A 16,344-nucleotide genomic window follows, 5' to 3' on the forward strand; every position below is an offset into this window, starting at 1 on the left:
TTTACCCCCTCCATAAATCTTCGTCCGCGAAGCCAAGCCAAAGAAGACTCTGCCTGCTGCCCCTTCAGTGAGAAACTTTACGTGGCATGGCTCTCCCACCTGCTAATGTAATTACAGATGAGGCAAAAGCGTGTGGTTTTGGACTCCCTTTCCATTGTTCGGCGAAGGGCAGCCTGTGCAGCACTCGTCATGGAGTCTGCTTCATCAAGGATGATGATCTTAAATGGAGGTGCAGGTTTTCCACTGGGAAAGAGAACAAATTGTAGAAGATTAAAAGCTTTCAAACTGAGTGCATTTTCACAGAGTCAGATTCACTCGGTGCCATTTTTCAGTGGCACATAAAGATGTAAAATTATGAGGATAAAAGAGTCCTAATGAATGTTTAATTTTTTTCCCCCACTGAAATGATACTTGGAACTTAATAGATCATGTGCATTATGAATGGCAAACAGGAGAGATTGCAACTGACAGCAAAAATCAATAATGCAGTAATGTACATGACATTATTACATTTAACCATAACTTAGTAAGGAAATGGACAGACCTTGGAAATAGGAAGTCGAAGAAGAGCAAAACAATTTAGATTATACAGATTTGCGAACCACATGGAGTTGAGAAACTTTTTAAAAAATCTATAAAAAGATGAAAATGAAAAAAAAAAGGGACTGGGTTAAATTTCGATATTTGGGAGTACTGGGCAGACTTCTGGCCTGCATGATGCAATAAGGATATTGAGGTGCTACAAAACCTGCAAACAAAAATTTGATAGGACTAAGCGATTTTGTCAAAAAAGATTGAACAAGCTGGGAAACTTTTTTCTAGTGAGAAGGCTAATGAAAGATGTAATGGAGGTCTCCGAGAGAATGAAAGTGCTTGATTTTATGTGAAGATGCTTCTAAATTAAGGAGGTCTTAATGAAGAGACAGTGACTCGAGAACCAAAAGGAAATTCATGAGAAACTTAATAACCTACCATGTCTTTGAGTAGAATGCAAAGTCAAAAACAGAGATGCATTTAGGAAAACCAGATAGAGTTTGGGGAAATTGCAGATGTTTATGTATTGGTTTTAGAGAAGTTTCAGAAGATTTGTGAGAAGCACGAATTTTGTAGGTCTTTAACAGCTCTAAGTTCAATGTAGTCAGATTTTGAAAAATAATAAAAATCACCCCTTTAAATTGTTTCTTACTTACTCTGTACGAGATCCTGCCACTGCCAACTGTGCAAAATTTTTCACCTTCTCTCGCACAACCTGGATACCACGTTCATCAGAAGCATTAAGCTCAAGAACTCTCTTGCGATATAGTTCAGGTCTGAAAATAATTAATCAGAATTAAATTTATGGAGTCCAGGAGGTGAGATCAGTAAAAGTGAACAAGACATCAGAAGTATATGCTTCTGAACAATATTATTGATCTCCAGTGCAAATGCTCTTTGCTCTATACTATTTTAAATATAAAACATCTTAAAATTTTAATTAAAAATCCAAGAATTTATTTGGGTGGTTACTAAAATTTCGTGGAAATACAAGAGTCAGATCAATTATCATTTGATAATTGCATCCATACTGCACAGTACTTTTCTTCACAGTATACAGAAATAGCAAGATCCTACTGAATAAGAAAATTTTCCTCAAGCTTATGACATTATTATGTGCAGGAAGGGTAATACTTGCACCCACACTTCCTACTTCAGCACAATTTGGGGCCACAAACAGGCCTTTCAAATGAAGCAACACTTAACTTGTGCATCCACTGGAGTGATCATCTGCATCTAGTGTTCCCTTTGTGTCCTTCTCTACCGAATTAGCATGGACTGTAAGTTGGGTTTGGGTGAGCACCTTTGCTCTGTCTGCATCAGTGACAGAGATCTCCCAATGGGCCACCATTTCATTTCTGCAAACCACCTCTATACTCGCGTCTGTCTATGGTCTCATGTACTATCCCACCAAGACCACCCATAAATTGAAGGAACAACACTTGATTTTTCATCTGGGCAGTCTCCAACCTGATGCCATTAACATTGATCTCTGGCTTCTGCTAACCTACTCTCTATTCTCCCTCACTTCCCTTGTCTTCTTTCCCTTAGCTCTCCATCCCCTACCCCTCTCTATTCTGATCCCTCTCTCCCTTATCCACCTATTACCTCCTGCCTGGGAAAATGCTCCTCCCAGACCCTCTTCTCACTACTATTTTGTTTGGATGTCTTTTTTTAAAATGTTTTATTTTTCACACTATGAACCATATTAATCAAAATACACACAAACATTTCCCTCTTGAATATACACAGTGTCATTTTCTCCCCTTTTCCCCTCTCCCTTCCCCCCCTCTTTCCCATCCTCCTCCAAACCCATTAAACGTTCAACATATACAATACAATAAACCTATTAAACAATGTCATCACACAATGAAGATAAACAAGAAAATTGTGTCATCTACTTTTACACACTGAGTCAGTTCATTTCGTCTTCTTCTCATTCTATCATTTTAGGTAGTGGAGGTCCGCGGTAGGCCCTCTCTGTTGTGTTCCATGTACGGTTCCCAAATTTGTTCAAATAGTGTGACTTTATTTGTTAAATTATGTTATTTTTTCCAATGGAATACATTTATTCATTTCTATGTACCATTGCTGTATTCTCAGGCTCTCTTCTGATTTCCAAGTTGACATTATACATTTTTTTGCTACAGCTAAGGCTATCATAATAAATCTTTTTTGCACTTGATCCAGTTTGAGGCCTAATTCCTTACTTCTTATATTACTTAGAAGAAAGATCTCTGGATTTTTTGGTATGTTGCTTTTTGTGATTTTATTTAATAACTGATTTAGATCTTCCCAAAACCTTTCCACTTTCTCACATGCTCAAATTGCATGTACTGTTGTTCCTGTTTCCTTCTTACAGCGAAAACATCTATCTGATAATGTTGGATCCCATTTATTTAACTTTTGGGGCGTGAAATATAGCCTGTGTAACCAATTATATTGTATCATGTGTAACCTCATATTTATTCTCTCATAGTTCCGGAGCATAACTTTTCCCGTATTTCATTTTTTATCTTTATGTTTAGATCTTGTTCCCACTTTTGTTTGGGTTTACAGCTTATTTCATCATTTTCTTTCATTTGCAGCTTGATGTACATGTTTGTTATAAATCTTTTAATTATCATTGTGTCTGTAATCACATATTCAAAGCTGCTTCCCTCAGTCTGCTTCCCAATTTGTCCTTTAAGTAGGTTTTCAGTTGGTGGTATGCAAACATTGTACCGTGAGTTATACATTATTTGTACTTCATTGGTTCAAATGACAATAAATTATTTCCCAAAAAACAATTTTCTATTCTTTTAATCCCTTTTCTCTCCCATTCTCTAAAGGAAAGATTATCTATTTGTGAAAGGGATGTTGATTTTGCGTCAATAATAATTTTGGTAGTTGGTAATTTGTTTTTTTTCCTTTCTACGTGAATCTTCTTCCAAATGTTGAGCAGATGGTGCAGTACTGGTGAACTTCTATATTGCACTAGTTTTTCATCTCACTTATAAAGTATATGTTCTGGTACCTTCTCCCCTATTTTATCTAGCTCTATCCTGGTCCAATCTGGTTTTCCCCTTGTTTGATAAAAATCTGATAGATATCTTAATTGTGCTGCTCTATAAGTTTGGTAGCTGCCAACCACCTTGCTTGTACCATTCTGTTAATTTATCTAGCGCTATCCTCGGTTTCCCCCCTTTCCATAAGAATTTCCTTATTATTCTCTTTAGCTCATTGAAGAATTTCTCTGATAAGGGAATTGGTAACGATCGAAATAGGTACTGTATCGTTGGGAAGATATTCATTTTAATGCAATTTACCCTTCCTATCAGTGTTAGTGGTAAATCTTTCCAATGTTCTAAGTCATCTTGTAATTTATTCATTAATGGCTGATAATTTAATTTGTATAGATGGCCTAGATTATTATCTAGTCTAATACCTAGGTATCAGTTTGCTTGTGTTTGCCATTTAAATGGTGATTCTTTTTTAAACTTTGTGAAATCCGTATTATTCATTGGCATCGCTTCACTTTTATTTGCGTTGATCTTGTACCCCGATACTTCTCCATATTCCTTCAATTTCTTATGTAATTCTTTTATTGATAATTCTGGTTCTGTTAAGTATACTATGATGTCACCTGCAAATAGACCGATTTTATATTCCCTCTCTTTCATTTTATTTTCTGTTCTTATCAGTTCTGCCAATGGTTCTATTGCTAAAGCAAACAGTGATGGAGATAGTGGACATCCCTGCCTAGTTGACCTGCTTAATTTAAATTGGTTCAATATATATCCATTTACTGTCACCTTCGCCATTGGACCCTTATATAATGCTTTAATCCAATTAATATATTTCTCTGGTAGGTTGAACCTCTTTAATACTTTGAATAAATAATTCCATTCTACCCTGTCAAAGGCTTTCTCTGCATCTAAAGCAACAGCCACTGTTGGTGTCTTATTTCCTTGTACTGCATGGATTAAGTTAATGAACTTACAGACATTGTCCGTTGTTCATCTTTTCTTAATAAATCCAGTTTGATCTAGTTTTACTATTTTTGGTACACAGTCGGTAATCAGTTTGCTAATAGTTTTACTATTATCTTATAATCTGAATTAAGTAGAAATATTAGTCTATACGATGCTGGTGTTAGTGGATCTTTCCCCGTCTTTGGTATTACTGTAATTATTGCTGTTTTACATGAATCTGGCAAGTTTTGTGTTTCTTCTATCTGGTTCATTACTTCCAGGAGAGGAGGAATTAATTTGTCTTTCACTGATTCCGTATTTATTTCAAAGTACATTTTAATTTGGCGCTCAATAAATTCCCTAAAATCCTGTCGTTTAAGTAGCATGGAGTTTAATCTCCATCTATATGTTCTTGGTGGGATGTCCTCCAGTACTATTGCTAATAACAGGGGTGAGTGATCAGATAACAATCTAGCTTTATATTCCGTTTTCCTAACTCTCCCTTGGATATGGGCTGACAACAGGAACAGGTCAATCCTTGAGTATGTTTTATGTCTACTCGAATAATATGAGTATTCCTTCTCCTTTGGGTGTTATCTCCTCCATATATCCAAAAGTTGCATTTCCTGCATTGATTTATTTTGTTTGGATGTCTGCTGACATTTTTCAATGGCTTGATGAAGGGCTCAAGTTCAAAACGTTGGTTATGTATCTTTAGCTTTGCCATATAAAGGACACTGTTTGACCTGCTGAATTTCTCCAGCGTTGTGTTTTTACTTTAACCACAGTGTCGGCAGGTTTTTGTGTTTTACTTCTAACAAAGAATACTTCCAAGGCCAAAGAGTTCTTCTGATTCAACTTCCTTAACAAAAGCAATGATATCCTGGATTTACACAAACACCTTCAAAAGTGATCAAACTTTTAATTTAAAAAAAGGGATATTATTATTGATAATGGTGTGACCTTGATGTGACTTTTTTCGAAACACAAATCTTAAATGCACATTGCCTATGGTACAAAGGATTCTATAATGGTACAAGCTATACCATACAGGAATCGAGCAGATAAACAAAATGGTTTCAAGTATATGGCCTTTCATCAAAACCAAAGTTAAAGATAAAACAGGTTTTTTTGTTTTTTTTTTAAATTTTTTTTATTTTTCACACCATAAATCACATTAGCCATGATATACACAATTTCTTTTTCACACATATACAGTGACTTTTTCTTCCCCCCCCCCTTTCCTCCCAAACCACCCCCCCACCCCCCCTCTCATCCATTTTAGGTATACAATCTAGGTTGCATTAATCCAGTCAGACAATGTTGTCATTCAACAAAATTACACCAGAAATTCTACTGAGTCCATTCTTTTCTTTCCTTCTCCTTCCATCAACTTAGGTAATGTTTGTCCCCGGTAGGTTTTCGCTATTGTATTTAATGTAAGGCTCCTATACTTGTTCGAATATTTCAATATTATTTCTTAACCAATATGTTATTTTTTCTAATGGAATACATTTATTCATTTAAATTTGGTAGTTTATTCCTTTTAATTTGGTTATGTATTCCATTAATATTTAAAGACATATAGTTCAGCGTAGCCCTTTTATATTTTGTTTATCTTCTCTTTCCGTTTTTCCATCATTACCTTTCCTCCTTTTCCATTTCTGTTTTCTTATTTTCAACTCTTTATAAGACAACATTCCTACAACATCCAACATTTTCCTTATTCTCCTATTTCTATCTTATTTATTCCCAATCTCCCATTCACCTCCTGAGTTGTCCTTTATCCCTTGTCGGACAACCACATCTCCCCTCTCCATTTGGATTTGCGAATCCACTCGCAAGCGTCAACTGATTTTGCAGTGACCGCTATTTCCCCCCACCCCGCCTCCCCCAGAAAAGATTTCACTTTTCATATGTCACAAAGGTCACTCTTTTAATTCCCTTCTTATTCTCTCTATTCCATTACCTTCCCTTATTAATTCTTGTCTATACTATCTATATTTTCCTCTAAGTACAGATACATTCACGTATGCTCCTTGTCTCTATTCACTCTTATAGATAAAACAGGTTTTTTGATGCAGAAAAGGCAGAGCTGCTTCAGTGACAAAGAGAAGCTGAAGGGTCTCAGGTAGCATCCACGGGTCATTCAGTTTAGGACCCTTTAATTGCCAGCTTTTATGTTTCTATACAGCTGCTTCAGTTTTTCTCCCTGTAATTTTATATACTTGACCCAATTCTTCCATTCACAATTCCTCAGACATTCCTTTGCCATTTTTACACCCCATTTCACCATGTACTTTCATCCTATTACAAAAGGTCCCTTTCTTCTCTCCTTCTGTCTCTCTGCATCTCAAAACACATGCTCATCCATCTTTCCCCAGTTAGGATGAAAGGACATTAACTGTTCCTTGATCCATACATGTTGAGTAATTCCAGCCTTTTCCATTTTTATCTCAACCTTATCATGAGATGCAAGTTTTCTTACCCAAAGAGTTCTCTTGCTGCAGCCAATATTGTAGAGGTTTTCCCTGTCCCAGGAGGACCATAAAAAAGCAGGTTGGGAAGCTGCAAAAAAAATGTTCAAACAAGATATTAGAGTATTTTTTTTTTGCCATAGATATGTATTTTATTTTGTTCTTATAATTACACACATAATTTACTGATATTCAGATTTGGAATACTTTGCTTAATTGAGACACTGCAAAAAGCCTCCCATTCACTGGCCAATAGCAAAGCCATAGAAGGAATATCCAGAAAAATTCCTGTTGTCAGTAATTCAAGTAATCGGCAGCTTTAAACAACCATCAAAAAAATTGCAGAAAATAAATAGGTAACCAATACAGAAGTTTAAAATTGGCACGGCTCTCTGTTAGTTCACCAATCACGCAACACCCAATTTCAAGCAACTGGAAAATTCACTTATCTGACATCTACCAATTCCCATGGGTGCTAGATACCAGCGGTTTTATTGTAAATGAGGACCTTGAGTATGGATGCAACCAAAACCACAACTGTAATTTTATTATGCGGTCTAATCAAAGACATCAAAGCTCATAAGACAAGGTCATTTAGCTTTAATACCCAAGAACTGCACATCTTAATCAGATATGGAAAATTAAATGCTTTCATCTTAAAAAAAAAAGCATTTCGTTTTCAATTAGAACCATACAAGTAATTTCCAAGTTTAGCATTCACTTCAATGGAGGGACGAATATGAGAACATCAAGTTTCAAATGACTACATTTTTAAAACTTTATTTACCTTACTCAGATATATTTAATTACTATTGTGTTTTCTCGTCCTTTTAAATAAATGGTTCTCAACATTTTTCTTTCCACCCACCTACCACTTTAAGTAATCCCTATGCCATCGGTGCTCTGTGATTAGTAAGAGATTGCTTAAGGTGATATCTGAGTGGGAAAGGAAGGTTGAGAATCACTGCTCTAGACCCATTGTTACGGAAATATTTTGCTTGAGAAAAATTGGCATTGGCCCATTTCCTTTGGAGTTATGAAACCATGCACATAATGAGTCAATTAGGTACGATTAAAAGTTTTCAAACTTTTTCTTTCCACCCACATACCACCTTAAGCAATCCCTTGCTAATAACGACGCACCTTTAAAAGATGTTTTAATAGTTTATTTAGACTCTCCTGAACATCCAAACCTTTAGATAGCTTGTTCAGCCTGGCGGGTGGAAGTGTGCAGTTAAAGGTTACCAAGGGAATGACTGGTTTAGGCCAAATAAATATGAATTATGACTCCAAGACTTTGGAATGTGCAGTTTCACTGATCAACAATGCGCGTTCCAGAGAAAAAGGTGCCAACTAAAGATCCACACAAGCCAAATGCAGTTCTACCATTTCTCAGAAAAACAAGGCTATTATTTAGGATTTTTTCTTTAAATAATTTCCAAAAATTTAAGGAGTAGATGCAACTAAAAATATTTATTGGTTAATTAATATTCCCAACCACCAAATGGAAGGTGCCAAAATGGAACGGAAGACTATTTCTACAGCTTGAACTATAAATGCCACTCACATCAGCTCCTTCAAGGGACTTCTTTAGTACAGACACAACTTCCTCCTGAAAAGCAACTTCAGCCACACACTTCGGCCGACTGTAAGAAAAAAAAAAATTTCCAAAATGAAACATTAGGAGAAAATTGTTGTTTAAACAGTGACAGATTTTATCATATCTTATATTGTATATCAATATGTTTTCGTAGGAGATAGATTGTGGGGGTTTAGTGCAGGTCACAAACAAACACTTCACAAAATCAATCTCATTTAAAATGCAAGAGCTTTGCTCAAACCAGACACTCTGGGTTCAGTGCATTTGTAGACAATGAAAACTGCTTTGCTGAAGGTTTTCATAAGGAGGTGCAAATAGAAGAACCTGACCTCGAGACTTCACAAATAGGTGTTAATTGGACCTGCTGTGGAGTAATGGATTATTGTTTTGAAACCAACGGATGAATGGATTCAGAAGTTTGGGTCCAGTGCCGCAATGTATCTGTTTCCTGTTCTAAGAAGGTCATATGGTTTTGCAAACAGAGGAAGAGAGTGAGCGAGAGGGTCCTTTCAGTTGGACCCTCTGCCTTGAGGATGGCGGCAGGAGAACATCTTAACCTGTGGACTCGTCCTTCAGGTCACAGCCCTAAAAGGCTGCTTGCAGCATTGCTTGGTCACCTGAAAGGGCCTATTCATATCTAGAGGTGCCTCGTGGCACCTCCAGATCTGATGGAGGCTGGGCAACTGGTGCCACAGCACCATCTGTCATAAATATGAGGCATAGCAATGGCCGTCTTCTACCCATAATCCCTCATGCAGGTGGAACCGTTCTGTGTTTCCCACAACAGTTCTAGCTGCGTGTGGGATTATGGGTAGGGAAGACAGCCATTGTTATGCTGCGTTTTGAGCTGCAGAAAGCGACCCTGGTGCAGGAGCGACCAGCCGGGCTGTGACAGCCTGCACTGGCTGCCCCCCAACATTCCCTGCCGGCTGCCCCTGCCCTGATGACCCTCAGAGGGCTGGGGTCTGTCAGGCAGTGGGGGTGGCTGTCGGGCAGCAGCTGTCAGGCAGCGGGGAGTTGGGTTCACCAGCTGATAGTCATCAGCCTGCCTCCAGGTAGCCGCTTAGAGCAGCTGCACATTCAGGTGCCTCGGCAGAGCCCGCGCTCCGCTGATTATCCTTACCCGAGGAGGGTTGGCATGGGCGCCTCAGAGGCGCTTCTGTTGCATTCAGCTGAGTATGTCTTTAGAGGGAGATTATACGGCTTTACACTGGGGTGTTCAGCCAACTGAAAGGGTTGGGGGGGGGAGGGAGAGAGAGAAACTTGTTTCTGCAGTCATGGCAAGCTGGCAGCTTGTTGAAACCCCATTTTGAAGACGGGTTGTTAGTTCTGAGTTCAGCCTGTTGAAAACTTTTATGGTCCATAAAAGTGGAAATGGCTGGCTAGAGTGTTTCACCTGAAATAAGGGAAATAAAATGAACTCTGTGGTGGCCTACAGAAGAAGAGGTTATCATTTGGAAAATCCTGATGGGGCAAGTTTCTTCGGCAAAACACTGAAGTGGCTGATCGGAGGGAATCAGTTTGTGACAAATCTCTCTCTGAAACCAACAAGAACCTTTTTGAGTGATAACCAATTACCTTTAAGTACCAGAGCTTGGTGAAAATTCAAAGATGTTAAATTCTGTGCACAGTATAAGAATCGCTTGATACCGGTGAACTTGGAGGAGTGAGAAGTGAGATTGGACTGTGAATCAAATAACTTTTCTGAACATATATACATTACATACATGTGCGCTTAGAATTTGAAGAGGGTTAAATTAGGTTAAATTGTTAATAGTAATAAGTTAAAGTTTGATCCTGTTTTTATGTTTAAAGAAAATTAAAAGTAATTTTTGTTTAAGTAACCATTTGTCTTGGTGAATTTCTATTGCTGCTGGGTTTTGGGGTCCTCTGAGCTCAAAACAAAACCCATACACATTGCTGATGGCTGTAGTAACATAGAAAAACCCATGAAAACTTGGATTAGTTTGCCTCAGCAAAAGTCCATTGCTTAATGGTTTAATTTGTTGTGTACTGTGTAGAAAACAAGTTAATTCTTAAGAATTCTTCATCTAAAGTTTCATCATCAAATTTTCCCCCAGCCAATATACATCCTTCATCCAGATGCTTGAGCTACAGTGACTTTCAATTAAGTCAATGATTCAACTTTAGAAGTTTCAGATCACACCAAGCTCTTACCCTTCACAAATTCATACAACACAGAAACAGGGTCTTTGGCTCACCATACCCATGTTGACCATTGTACCTGTACTTATTTCTTCTTTGGCTTGGCTTCGTGGACGAAGATTTATGGAAGGGGTAAATGTCCTCGTCAGCTGCAGGCTTGATTGTGGCTGACAAGTCCGATGCGGGACAGGCAGACACGGTTGCAGCGGTTGCAGGGGAAAATTGGTTGGTTGGGGTTGGGTGTTGGGTTTTTCCTCCTTTGCCTTTTGTCAGTGAGGTGGGCTCTGCGGTCTTCTTCAAAGGAGGTTGCTGCCCACCGAACTGTGAGGCGCCAAGATGCACGGTTTGAGGCGAGATCAGCCCACTGGCGGGGGGTCAATGGGGCAGGCACCAAGAGATTTCTTTAGGCAGTCCCTGTACCTTTTCTTTGGTGCACCTCTGTCACGGTGGCCAGTGGAGAGCTCGCCATAGAACACTATCTTGGGAAGGCGATGGTCCTCCATTCTGGAGATGTGACCCACCCAGCGCAGCTGGATCTTCAGCAGCGTGGACTCGATTCTGTCGACCTCTGCCATCTCGAGTACTTCGACGTTAGGGATGAAAGCGCTCCAATGAATGTTGAGGATAGAGCGGAGACAACGCTGGTGGAAGGGTTCTAGGAGCCGTAGGTGATGCCGGTAGAGGACCCATGATTCGGAGCCGAACAGGAGTGTTATTGGTCCAGTGCCCTCACTGGTTTGACAATTTAATTGCTCACCCAAATACATATTAAAATGTGTGTACTTGTGTCCACCACCTCCTCTCTCGTTCTCCCTGTTATCTTCTCCAGCCCTGTAAATTGATTTAAATTCTTGCCTCTTGCTTATTTATCTTCACACTTCAGTCATCCAACTGACAATATACTAAACTCTACAAATCTAGCAACTGTTCTTTAAGACAATAGAGTCAACACTTTGGGTCAAAAATCCCTCATCAGAACCGGGAAGAAGCCACAGCAGGCGCTTGGGTTCCTCTGTTATTTGCCTGATCCTGTCTGATCTGTACCATGACGAACATTTAATAAAACAGCTGTAACCGCAGGATTTGCGCCTCGCTATTGACTTCTGAACCTTCAGGACAACATATCTCCAGATCCAACATTATTTACATAGCCTTTAGAGAAATATTTCAAAAGGTGCCCCATGGTAAGCTCAACTATTATACTATGACATATGGGATCCATGGATACTTGGTGGATTCAATTCAAATGTGGCTTGTCCTTAGAAGTGGTAGAGGGATGTAATTCTGACTGGAGGTTTGTGGCCTGTGGGTGTTCAGCAGGGTTTATATTTGTGATTGGTGTATAATATATATATATTAAAATATGCATTGCAATATAGCGGTGTTTGCAGGTGACATAAAAATTGGCGGAATTGTGAATAGCGAGAAAGGTTATCAAAGGATATAGATCAGTTGGAAATATGCATGGAAAAATGGCAGATATGGTTTAATTCAGGCAAGTGTGAGGTGTTGCACTTTGAAAGGTCAAATGCAAGAGGAAAATTTACAGTAAATGGCAGAACTCTTAGACAGTGAGGTTAAGATGCTAGCACATAGCTCATTAATATTTCCACAAAAGCAGATTGGCTGGTAAAGAAGGTGAAAGGTATATCAGTTGAGGATGTCACATTGAAATTTTGGTGAGGCTGCATTTAGAGTATTTGTGTGCAGTTCTGGTTGCTATGTGACAGGAAGGATGTGGAAGCTTTAGGAGTGCAAAAGAGGTTCAACAGGATATGGCCTGGATGAGACTATTAACTACAAGTAGTTGGATAAATTTGAATTGTTTTCTCTGGAGAGTCAGAGGAGTGACTGATAGAATTAAATAAAAGTATGAGTGCCATAGCTATAGTAGATTTAAATTTTTTTAAAAATTAGACATCCAGCACTGTAACAGGGCCAATTCGGCACTATGAGTCCGTGCCATCCAAATTACACCCCATTAACCTACACTCTGGTATGTTTTTTAAAGGTGGAAGGAAAATTAGAGCCCCAGAGAAAACCCTTGCAGACACAGGGAGGACATACAAACTCCTTAGACAGCATGGGATTTGAAACCCCGGCCTGATCCCAATTGCTGGCTCTGTAAAGGTGTTGCACTAACTGCTACACCAAATATGCTGCCCTAAGATTATTAAAGTGCTTTTCTCAGGGCAGAAATATCAAACACTAGAGGGAATAAATTTAAAGCAAATTTGCAAGGCAAGTTTTTTTAATACATAGAGTGGAAGTACCTGGAATATGCTGCCAGAGGAGGTGGGGAAGCACAATGTAAGATGCAGTTAGACAGGAAGATGAACAGCTCAGAGGTGGAGGGATATGAACCATCTACAGAGCGTCAAGGACTTCAAATTTCTGGGTGTTGACATCTCTGAGGATATGTCCTGGAGCCTCCATGTCAATGCAATGACAAAGAAGGCTCGCCAGCAGCTATACTTTATGAGGAGTTTGAGATTTGTTATGTGGACTGTAGACAGCATTCTGTCTGGTACAGAGGTGACAATGCTCAGGACAAGAAAAAATTCCAGAGGGGTGTTAACTTGGCCAGCGACATCACAGGCACCAGCCTTCACTCCATCCAGGACATCTACATCCTTTCCTTTTGTTTGGTTTTCCATATTTGTCTTTGTATTTTTCGAAAAGGAAAATATCTTTTGCTTGGATAAATTCTGATACAGTTTAAACTAGCATTATGAATGGTACAGGAATCGTGAGCCAAAGGACCTTTTTATGCTCTGCTCTGGATAAATTCTGATACAGTTTAAACTAGCATTATGAATGGTACAGGAATCGTGAGCCAAAGGACCTTTTTATGCTCTGCTCTGGATAAATTCTGATACAGTTTAAACTAGCATTATGAATAGTACAGGAATCGTGAGCCAAAGGACCTTTTTATGCTCTGCTCTGCTCTGGATAAATTCTGATACAGTTTAAACTAGCATTATGAATGGTACAGGAATCATGAGCCAAAGGACCTTTTTATGCTCTGCTCTGGATAAAAACGCACCCATGATTACATACCATAAAGTGCTAATTTTTACTGAGTATGTACAATTGACAGAAAGGAGCACTCATTGCCATGTGTGCACATCACAAAAAGCATCATCTGTGGTTAGTTTCTTACTATTTCTCCACCCATGGAACAGGTCTTTGCTTCTTGTTCTCGCCACTGGTCCCTGCTGTGTTTTTATCTCTCATTGGCTTAGTGCTGCTCCCACCAGCTCCTTTTAGAAAGGATTGCATCTTTAACCTTTAAACAAAAATCACAATGGATTAGATTTCTATTTTTCAAGAAATTTAGAGGCATTAAAAAATGCAACAGCACAACAACATGAGTACCCTGATCCAAACACAACAAAACCAATTTCAATTTTTTGACACATTAAAAAATAAGATTTGAATGAAAAATTAACGATCCTTTAAACAATAACACAGATGTACATCTAGCGCCTGAGCAAAATCAAAAATAATTTCAACTGGTCAGTTAACTGAACAATTCGGCTGCTGTATTTTCCGATAAAACAGCAATCATACCTCACATTAAATAAATAAATAAACAAGGAGGATGTGGAGATATCCCGCAGAAAAGAAAGGCATTTTTTTTTGCGCCAATGATGTACATTCTATTTTGAACTTTGTTCCACATTTTCCCATTTCTTCATTCCCTTCAAGTTACAGTCTGAAGGCCCCTTGCCAACTCTATTCAGCAATTAGCCATTTGGGAGTTTCGACACTTCAGTTTGTAGAACAATTCATCTTCTTATGTATAATGGAAAACTGCAGTAGTGCAGTGGAAATCTGCCTGTATTTAAGATTTAGTGCATGACATCACATACAACCCTGAGATTATTTTTCCTGCGGACATGGCAGAATTACCACTAATTGGTAGTCCAAAAAGTAAAATGTACACAGCATAAACATATAAAAGAACAGTAAACATAAAGAATGTAAACAAACTGACTGTGTAATACAGTGAGAACAAAAGTAAAATAATACATGCACATGTAAGTATCCTTAAATGAGTCCCTGACTGAGTTTGTCATTAAGGAACCTGTGGTGAAGGGATAGCAGCTGTTCCTGAATCAGGTGGCACCGATACCTCTTTCCTGATGGCGGCACATTAGCAGAGCATGTGCTGGGTGGTGTGAGTCTTCGATGATTGGTGCTGCCCTCTGTTGGCAGCATTCCCTATAGATGTACTCAATAGTGGGGAGGGTTTTGCCTGTGATGTCCTTGGCTGTGTTCATTACCTTTTGGAGGGCTTTACGCTCTGGGGTAATGGTGTTCCCAGACCAGACTGTGATGCAGCCAGTCAGCACACTTTCCACCACACCTCTGTAGAAATTTGCCAGGGTTTCTGCTGTCATACTAAGCCTTTGCAAACTCCTGAGAAAGTAGAGGTGCTTTTTTCACGATGTCATTGGTGTGAACAAGAACCTAAATTTGCTCACCCTCTCCACTTCTGATCTCCCAATGATCACTGGATTGTATACCTCTGGCTTTTCTTTCCTGAAGACAACAATTAGCTGCTTCTTTTTGGTGACATTGAGTGCAAAGTTGTTGTTGATGCATCATTCAGCCAAGTTTTCAATCTCCATCCTGCATGCCGACTCATCCCCTTCCTTTATACACCAACTACTTTTGGCAAATTTGTAGGTTGTGTTATTGTTGATACGAGCTGCACAGTTGTAGGTGTAAGGTGAGTAGAGCAGGGGGCTAAGAACACATCCCTATGGTGCTCCAGTACTGATGGAGATTGTGGTGAAGTTCTTGCTAATCTTCACTGATTGTGGTCTGGAGGTGAGAAAATCCAAGATCCGATTACACAGTGGGGTTGTTAACTCCCTGCTCTTGGAGTTTGCTGATCAGTTTTGAGGGGATGTTGGTGTTAAATGCCGATAAAGTGAAACGGTCAATCTGTTTCTACATTAGGCGAACTGGAATGGATCCATGTCGCTAATCATGATACGCTTCACCACCAGCCTTTCTAAACACCGTTGATGGAAGTGCTACTGGCTGATAGTTGCGACGGCAGGTTACAGCACTCTTCTTGGGCACCGACCGGGTATGATGGAGGCCTGTTTGAACCAGGTGGGCACAATATTTTGAAGAAGGATCAATTGTAGTTTTTGGGTTGGTGGGTATTTTTTCTATCCCCCAAAATCCAGAAAAATATATTGCTGAGGCAACATGTTACGTGGCTTTAAAGATGTTGCACTTTAAAAATATATCACAATTTTAGTATCTGAAGATGTAGTTATTCCCTTCAAAATTCTGCCAACTAAAACACCCCCTTGCCCCACCAGCAGCGCCCATTTCACTCCAATTATGCCACTTGAAACACCTGACCTCATAAATAATGCCATCCTGCCAGGCATTCCCTGATCCCGTCCCCAACGACCCCAGAAACAGGGTCCCTGCGCCAAACATTCACTGGGTCCTGTCTCCAGTATCGATGATGCAGTTAAAACACCTCCAGACCTCAAACAGTAGCAGCCCAAGCATTCACTGACCAGCCTCCAGGACCTATTAAGCCATTTATACACCCCTGGGCCCATAAACAGTGTCAATCCGC

General features: G+C 39.3%; 1 protein-coding gene across 1 annotated transcript in view; it reads right to left on the bottom strand.

Moving 5' to 3' along the window:
* Positions 1 to 14,015, bottom strand: part of rfc4 (replication factor C (activator 1) 4) — a 23,710-nt gene extending 9,695 nt beyond the window's left edge. The window contains exons 1-5 of the mRNA XM_069897303.1: positions 13,894 to 14,015; positions 8,532 to 8,610; positions 6,976 to 7,055; positions 1,191 to 1,310; positions 100 to 243 (exon numbers count right to left, since the gene is read on the bottom strand). Coding sequence (XP_069753404.1) covers positions 100 to 243; positions 1,191 to 1,310; positions 6,976 to 7,055; positions 8,532 to 8,610; positions 13,894 to 14,012 — 542 coding nt within the window. The 5' untranslated portion in view covers positions 14,013 to 14,015. The remainder of the gene's footprint in view (positions 1 to 99; positions 244 to 1,190; positions 1,311 to 6,975; positions 7,056 to 8,531; positions 8,611 to 13,893) is intronic.
* Positions 14,016 to 16,344: the final 2,329 nt, after the last annotated feature.

This window comes from Narcine bancroftii, chromosome 9 (genome assembly GCF_036971445.1).
Source record: "Narcine bancroftii isolate sNarBan1 chromosome 9, sNarBan1.hap1, whole genome shotgun sequence".
NCBI lineage: Eukaryota > Metazoa > Chordata > Chondrichthyes > Torpediniformes > Narcinidae > Narcine > Narcine bancroftii.